The sequence below is a fragment of the Sorghum bicolor genome, chromosome 8 (genome assembly GCF_000003195.3).
Source record: "Sorghum bicolor cultivar BTx623 chromosome 8, Sorghum_bicolor_NCBIv3, whole genome shotgun sequence".
Lineage (NCBI taxonomy): Eukaryota > Viridiplantae > Streptophyta > Magnoliopsida > Poales > Poaceae > Sorghum > Sorghum bicolor.
In genome coordinates, this window is record NC_012877.2 from 40,538,618 (window position 1) to 40,547,788 (window position 9,171).

General features: G+C 40.8%; 1 protein-coding gene across 1 annotated transcript; it reads right to left on the reverse strand.

Moving 5' to 3' along the window:
* Positions 2,780 to 4,654, reverse strand: LOC110429700 (the record flags this gene model as incomplete). Its single annotated transcript, XM_021446063.1, has 3 exons — positions 4,252 to 4,654; positions 3,741 to 3,867; positions 2,780 to 3,605 (listed from the first exon to the last, which is right to left on the reverse strand). Coding segments are annotated over exons 1-3 (1,356 nt in total), but the record flags the coding sequence as incomplete, so codon positions are not given.

Here is a 9,171-nt window from a genome sequence, read left to right on the forward strand (position 1 = left end):
TCAGATAAAACCCTAAGTCTAGATGTTGATTTCATTTGGGTCCTTTTCTTTATTTATTTGATAATTAAATTTGATACTTAAGGACCGTCAACACCGACATGTGGGCCTTTCTTCCTTATTTCCCGATAACCCCCTGCAGAAACAGATAAACAACAAAACTCATGGAATTCTGTCAGATCAAACCCTAATTCTAGGTGTTGTTTGCATATTGGTCCTTTCTCTTGTTTATTTGATAATTAAAATTGATACTTAAGAACCGTCAACAAATACCCCCATACTTAGGCTTTTACTCGTCCTCGAGAAAAGGATGGTTAAGAAAAATATCTGGGGTAAAACATTTAAAACATTCTCTTTATATAATTGCAGGGTGTTAAAATTCCACTGTGTACCATAGTCAGGGATGTTTATGGTTAAGAGTAAAGATCCTTTCTTCTCAATCCTGTCACTTGGAGTTTTTGTTATATTTTTGAAAGAAAGTTAGCATACCTTTTTATCCTCATAGGTTCTCTCAGATCACTCATTATCTTTTATATACGTCTCACTGAGGTTGTTTTATTTTGCAAAAATTCTCAAACATTCTTACTTTGCATTTATTGCCTGATCAAAACGGGATCCGAGGAGGGGAATGTCATACTCTTAGATCAAAGACTTTGGAAATTAAAAACTTTGTCATCTCTTGCTAGCATATTGCTTATTAGAGGGACCATGGGCTATCATTTTCATTTCATTTTTTTTAAGTGGATACCGAGGTACCCCTAATTCTACTGCCGGACACTTGTTCATTTTTTCTGCGAGGTTGTCGAGCACTTGCTCCTTTTTATTTCCTCGAAATATCTCTATTTTTGCATAGCCCATGCCTCTAATACAATAATACTTCGGAAGAGTGAATCTTACTGAAATAGTGTCTTGATCTTGGGAGCATGATAAATCTCTCAACAAGGATCTAACTCATTTTGAACAAACTCAATACAGAGTAGATAGCTTTATAATCATCATTAATATTTTTATTTTTATCAGGCATATAAAACACTGAGGATGGTAGCTAGAATTTTGAATATTTTGAAATAAATTCTCCAAGCAACAATGATATCAAGAATAAGAAACTCATACTCTACCATCACATATTCCATATTGACTTAAGTAACATAGGGTTTTAAAATGATTTTATAATAATTGCAAGTTTTCAGGAAATATCACAGATTGAGATTAATCATGATTAGAAATATTTTAATATTTTTATTTTATCATGTCGGAAACAGTAATCTGCATAATCCAAAATAAATGTATGTATGAAGTAAAGTGTGCAGAGTGTGTACCTGAATCATGGAGTGGTGTAGTCGGAGTGTGTTTGGCATGTTGAGGGATCTCCCCCATACTTGTTTTCTGCTTTCTTGCACAAAAATAAAGTAGAGACACACAAGACATAATAATAGTAATACTCTTTATTGATCTTGAGGCATTTATTATAAAAGACTAGTAGCAAACTGATGATAATAGTAAACTGATGATAATAGTAAACCTAAACCGAATTTAAAGATAAATGACTAAGATGTATTGCCTCAAGGTCTAATCTAGATAACTTAGCGGCGCTCTAATTCCTTGATCTTCTTGTTGGCACTGGCAAGATCCTGCCTAAGGCCTAGTATAATGGTGTTGTGGTTAGAGAGCTGCCTAGTGAGGGAATTAATTGAGGACTGGAGGTCTATGATAACTCTATCTAGCCTGCGAACTTCCTCATCAATATCCATTATAGTCTTGCGACGCTTGGGAGGTGTCTCAAAAGCATTGAGAGCGTGCTTCGGGGCTGCCTTTGGAGGGATGAAACGGACTTTGGATGCTCTAATCCCTTCAAAGTAAGGCCTTTCCTCCTCCGTAGTGTAGCGAACGCTGCTGATCTCGGCGCTCCGGTTGGTCTTGACTCCAACGACCCTCTCATTGGGAAAAGGTGGAAGGATCCTTGTGCCGATTGGCACCTTGATAGTGGTCTTTGTCTTGGATGATGATCCTTTGAGGAGTAGGGGTTGTGGCGGTGCGGTGAGAACTGGTTGAGCATGGTAGGATTGGGCGGAGCTGCGTTGATGTAATGGCATGGCTTCTAGTTGTCGCTCTGTGTTGGCCGGGACGAGAGCACGGGCATCGGGGTCTTCCACTGGCTCTATGTTGAGGTTGAAGGGGACGACTTCCCAATCGTCGTGGTACTTGTCGGCCATTGGAGCAACAAGGAACTAATAAAATTTTAATTGAAGTAGAGCTAATTAAGCTCTAATTGAAGGAGAGAAAGCTTGGTGGCTTGGTGTTTAAAAACTGAGGTCAGGGGTCTATTTATATAGGGGTCAAAAGGATGCCTCTATGGGTTGTTCGGGTTGCTCCCGTCGATGTGCGTGCGAAACTTTCCATCCGAGGGATTATTCGGATCACCCTAAGTGCATTTTCCATAACAGAGAAAGTCGGGACCGAGGGGGAACAGGGGCTGGGCGCCCGCCCACTTGACCTGGGCGCCCGCCGTCTCTGTGGCCCCTCTGTGGGCCCACTTTTCCGAGCGCGTTTCTAGATGCGGAATTATTTAGAAAAATATATATATGACCCAAAACCATCAGACCAAAAGTATCGGGCTCTAATTCTCCATGGGAAGGTAAAAATGGACTACGTCTATTTCTTCAAATTCCTCATTGGGCTCTAAAAATAATTTAAGACGTTGACCATTTACCTTGAATAACGTACCTTCGCTATTTTGAAGTGTGATAGCTCCGTGGGATGATGAATTGATTACCTTGAATGGTCCTTCCCATTTGCTCCGGAGTTTTCCATGCCCGAAAACCTTTACCCTGGAATTAAAAAGTAATACCTTATCTCCGGGTGTGAACTCCTTCTTCTTTATTCTCTTGTCATGCCACCTCTTGACTCTTTCTTTGTAGATCTTTGAATTGTGATATGCTTTCTCTCGCCATTCTTCCAATTCTGATAGTTGCATTCTTCTATAGTCTCCAGCAACATCTAGGTCCATATTCCATCTCTTTATGGCCCAGTGTGCTTTGAACTCTAGTTCAACAAGTAGATGGCAAGTCTTCCCATACACCAATTGGTATGGAGACATTCCAATTGGGGTCTTGTATGCTGTCCGGTATGCCCAGAGTGCATCGGGTAACTTGTCTTTCCACGCCGTTCCCATTTCATTTACTGTCTTCTGAAGAATATTCTTGATTTGTTTGTTGGAAGTCTCTGCTTGGCCACTTGTCTGAGGATGATAGGGGGTAGCGACGTTGTGACGGATTCCATGTCTTGATAGATATTGCTTGAAGCGTTTGTCGATGAAGTGTGCTCCTCCATCACTTATCACTACTCTGGGGACTCCAAATCTTGGAAATATAATTTCTTCAAACATCCTCTTTGAACTGAAGTTGTCGGCATGCTTGCAAGGTAATGCCTCTACCCACTTGGAGACGTAGTCAACCGCCACCAAGATGTACTCGCACTTCTTTGATGGAGGAAATGGACCCATGTAGTCTATTCCCCAGACATCAAAGAGCTCAATCTGAAGGCTGTTGGTGAGTGGCATTGCATCCCTTGTATTTATGTTTCCGTGTCTTTGACATGGCCCACATCTTCTGATATATTGCTTCGTGTCTTCATACATTGTAGGCCAGTAGAATCCACACTGCCAGATCTTTGAATGTGTACGGAATGCTCCATAGTGACCTCCATATGGTGATGAATGACATCTGTCGATGATCTTCCATCCTTCCTCAGTGGTCACACATCTCCTGAGTAAGCCGTCAGAGCATACTCGGAAGAGGTATGGCTCATCCCATATATGTGAACGACTTTCTTGAATAAGCTTCTTCTTGTTTGCTCCTGGTGGTACATACCCTGAAACCATAAAATTAACAATATCTGTATACTAGATGTCAGACCTGTTAATCCCGTAGAGCATGTCGTCCCAGAGTGAATCATTGATTGGGGTTTCTTGTGGACTCTTAAAATACATTCTAGACAGGTGATCAGCAACAGAATTTTCTACTCCCTTTTTATCTTTTATTTCTAAGTCAAATTCTTGGAGTAATAAAATCCATCTAATCAGGCGAGGTTTAGCATCTTTTTTAGTGAGCAAATATTTTAGTGCAGCATGATCAGTGTAAACAATTATTTTAGCTCCAACTAAATAAGATCTAAATTTATCAATGGCAAAGACAACAGCCAGAAGCTCTTTTTCAGTGGTTGCATAATTGAGTTGAGCTCCTGTCAAAGTTTTACTGGCATAAGCAATTGCATGATGCTTCTTATCTTTAGTTTGTCCCAATACTGCCCCCACAACATAATCACTAGCATCACACATAATTTCAAAAGGCAACGACCAATCAGGGGGTTGAATGATTGGTGCAGAGATGAGTGCTTTCTTTAATAAATTGAAAGATGTTAGACATGCATCATCAAATTCGAAAGGAGCATCCTTGGCTAGCAAAAGAGTAAGTGGTCTAGCAATGAATGAAAAATCCTTTATGAATCTACGATAAAAACCAGCATGGCCAAGAAAGCTTCGAATTCCTTTTATATTCACAGGTGGAGGTAGTTGTTCAATTACTTCAATTTTAGCTTTGTCTACCTCAATTCCTCTTTCAGACACTAAGTGTCCCAGCACTATTCCTTCCCTAACCATAAAATGACATTTTTCCCAATTAAGGATTAAGTGCTTTTCTTCACATCTTTGCAAAACCTTATCTAAGTTTTCAAGACAACTATCAAAAGTTTTTCCATAAATAGAGAAATCATCCATGAAAACTTCCATAATCTCTTCAATCATATCAGAAAATATAGACATCATGCATCTTTGAAAAGAAGCTGGTGCATTACATAACCCAAAAGACATTCTACGGTAAGCATAAGTTCCATAAGGGCATGTAAAAGTGGTTTTGCTTTGATCATCGGGATGGATCGGGATTTGATGATACCCTGAATATCCATCTAAGAAACAAAAGAATGAATGGTTTGCTAACCGCTCTAGCATCTCATCTATAAAAGGTAAGGGAAAGTGATCCTTTCTCGTGGCTTTGTTTAGTTTTCTATAGTCTATGCACATCCGCCATCCTGTGACGGTGCGTTGCGCAATTAGCTCATTCTTTTCATTCATAATAACAGTCATGCCTCCCTTTTTGGGCACAACTTGGACTGGGCTCACCCACTCACTGTGCGGCACAGGATATATAATCCCTGCATGCAGCAACTTAATAACTTCCTTTTTAACTACCTCTCTCATAGTGTTGTTAAGTCTACGTTGGGGTTCTCGAGAGGGTGTAACAGAAGGATCTGTTGGAATACGATGGGTACAAATCATAGGACTGAATCCTGTAAGATCTTGAAGTGAGTAGCCGAATACTGAGTGATGTTTCTCAAGAATGGTCATTAATCGCAGAGTTTGATCCTTAGTGAGTTTATCACTAATGATCACAGGGAACTCTGGATAATTCCAAGATTGGGGACTAATCGTCCCGAAGATTCCTTTATGACCTTTGTTGTGGGGGTTAAGATAAGATTTTTAAATAGTTTAAGTGCAAAGGGTTCAGACATAATGTTGATCCCCACAACAGGATTATAGAGAGCATTAAATCGATCAGAATTATAAGCACAGCGTATAGTTATAGAGGGTGTGTCCAAACGGATCACATCAGAGGAAAGCTCTGATTCCTCCAACCATTCGCTACTCATGACTGAGATAAGTTCTCTCAATTGATATTCACTTGGTAAATAAATGCTAAACTGGCCGTTCTGGGGTTTGTCAATAGAATGGTAATTTGAAATATTTCCAAAATCAGCAAAAAGATCGGATTCTATATCCAGCATGAAGTCCAGTAGTGGAATTTCTTCCTCTTGTGGCTCAAAACTTGGAATAGCTAAAGTAGATGAAGAATTTGGCAGAGTGTCTACTTCGGCTTCGTAGGTTTCATCATGAAGGGTATTATCCATCTCAGCTTCTAGGATTCTATCTAGGATCACTCTTGCTTCATCAGCAGAGATGCGAAAGAAAGAATCTCCAGACATTGTGTGTAGCATTTGTTTGTGATTTTTATGGAGACCTCGAAAAAAGTGAAATAAAAGAACAGGGTCTTCAAGATTAAGGTTTGGACCAGATTCTAAAAGATCAGAAAAACGTTTCCAGGATTTTCCCAAAGTTTCATTATCTTTTTGTTTAAAAGATAGGACTTCGAGTCTATGGTCGGCTATACGGTCAAGGGAATAGAAATCTAGACAAAAGTTGGCTCGTAAAACTCCCCATTCACCTTGTTGTTGACTTACCTTCTGACTGTACCATTGTCTAGCTTCTCCCCTTAGAGAAAAAGGAAAAAGCTTCCAACGTAAAGTCTTATCAGAAATGCCTTCAATGCGAAGACAATCACATGTTTGCTCAAAATCTCTAATATGAAGGTAAGGGTTTTCGTCTTCCTTTCCCGAAAAAGATAGGTTTTGAATCATGGCAATCAACCTAGAACTTAACTTATACTGGGGTGTTTGGATAGGCTGTGATGATTCCCATGGTAAAAGGTCAGTTGCTAAAGGGATTGCAGACTCATGGATCGATTTAGAATTTTGGTTTTCCATAAGGTAAGAATAAAGAAAATAAATAAAGGATACAAAAGATAAGAAAAGATAAAAGTACACATACAAGCTAATAGCAAGACACAGGTTATCTCAGCAACCGTCTTTCTCCCCGGCAACGGCGCCAGAAATGCTTGTTGATATTTGGGAACGCAATAAGGAATTGATCCGCAAGCGCACGGATATCGGTGAGCACTTCACCCAGGAAATTATCCAGAGTATCGTATTTATTTTTTTACCACTAGGAGAAAGAGTGCATCTGACTAACCGGTCTATTACTACTAACCTTTAGGCACAAAGAATGTCTTTCGATGTGAGTGATAAATAGAGAAGACTGCAACCGTAGTCTCCTTCTAACCATGGTAAGGATGATCTACTGTTCTAATGGGGAGGCTAACGGAATCTAGACACCACAGAGGATGTTCAACCCGCACCTATAAACCCTATACTTCCTGCTAACGAGATGTGATCTACAAAGGTAGCTCGGAATTGTCACGTTCCTCACTACTACCACGGTCCAGCTAGTCAGGGAATATTTATGAGTACCCCAGCCTAAACACCACGTTTACGCCAGCAATGATTACTCTAAACTCTACGCGAAGAGATTAAAGTAAACTCATAAACCATAAGAACAATAAAACAAGAACTTACTAGAATTTAGAAGTCGAATTAGTGAAGAATCCTAGGAGCAAGCTTCGGGTTAGGAGAACTTGATCCCGCAGGTACAAGCTTGGAGTAGACACCGACAGGCCGGGCTTCCTCCACTCTACACCTCCACTCTATCTCTCTCAATCTAGTAGAAACTAGAAGATCTATTTCTACCTTACATTGATTGCTAAGCCTAAAAAGAAATATTAATTAGAGAAGAGGTTTTCCTTCGAGGGCACCCCTCAGTCTCTATGATAATTTCTTCATGTCTTCTCCAGGGGCGATGGGGGCCTTGCTTATATAGTCCTCCCCTTCTATGCGTTTTTAGGTCGATAGCTGAGGTGGTACTATGTTTTTCTTGATCCAATAGGTCGGTGGAATATCCCGAACGAAAGAGTCCTGATTTGGCTCCAGCAGGGGGGCGGGCGCCCTGGGCCTGGCCCAGTTTCGCCTCCGCTTCGGTCTCGTGGCTTCTAGAGTCTTCTAGATGATGTAAAATTGCGCGGTGCGTTAATATCTCTATGTAATCCCGACATGTGGGCCTTTCTTCCTTATTTCCTGATAACCCCCTGCAGAAACAGATAAACAACAAAACTTGTGGAATTCTGTCAGATCAAACCCTAATTCTAGGTGTTGTTTGCATATTGGTCCTTTCTCTTGTTTATTTGATAATTAAAATTGATACTTAAGAACCGTCAACAACTGCGATAAGCTCTCTCAATTGAGGTTCAGTTGGCAAACAAATGCTAAAATGGCCGTTTTGGGGTCTGTTGTCACAGAACCGACCAAATTATAAGAGTTCAAGTGCAGAAATGATCGTCAAACAATCAAGTTTCTAAACTTGAGCCCATATAATCCCGGTAGTCAATCGAAATCACGAAGGACTTCAAACCAACTCGCAACAAACCAAGATCGTAATAGTTCAACATAAACACAACGAATGTTACATAGTCAGTCATTGCCGATGAAGCGGCACCACATCGGAGTCATTAAGTTATTACAACCCAAGTTTGAAGTAGCGGAAGCAAAATAGTTACACACACTTGTTCAAAGTTCAGTTCACAAGTTTTGTTACTGCCAGAGTCTATGCCATCCTTCCAAAAGCATCATAGACGAGAAGAGTAGAGAACCGTGCCCAACGGTTAGTCCTCATCCCCAGCGGGATGGAGACAGGTATTGCAGAAACCGTCATAGAAGATATCATCTGCAACAGGTGGGAATAAACCCTGAGTACGAGGATGTACTCAGCTAGACTTACCCGTCTAGTAAAACACAAAAGACACCAAGGATCATGCAAGGCTAAATCTTAGGTGGAGTTGGTTGACTCACCTTTTGCCAAAAGCTTAACTTACAACTAAGTTATTTTAAGAGCATCATATTTATTTATCATCAGCCTACCACTAGATTAGCACCTGTACTACAACACATCACTTGATTATTACAAACAATAATAACCATATCAAATTCATCATATGTTCTTCTTGCTATCATCATTATCATGAACCAAATTCATTAGTGAATGCTACGTTTGCCGCTGCTCTGTCTAGTTCTCACTAACCGGGAGAGACGGCGATTCGAATCGAATTCCTATCCAGCTGGAGGATTATTCCTAGCACTCACCCAGGCATCCCCTGCCGGAGAGCCCACGGGTCACCTTTGGTACAACTCAGAAATCGCAGTTCCGATCAGCGCCGCACTCCCAGGGCTACCACTCTACCAGGGAGGTCAGGAATTTTAACTCACCTGCCTTTGGACTTACGCCAATGGTCCCCCACACACCGCACTTCCTCCGGTAGTGCGCACTTTATACTTGCCGGTCTTCCGGCCTGAGTCATACTACTCGGCTTCGCGGTCGGAACGAGTTATCCGGCCAACTAAGTGTTAGGCATGCGTTCAACATGACAAGAGGACGTACAACGATCAGTCCTTAGCTGC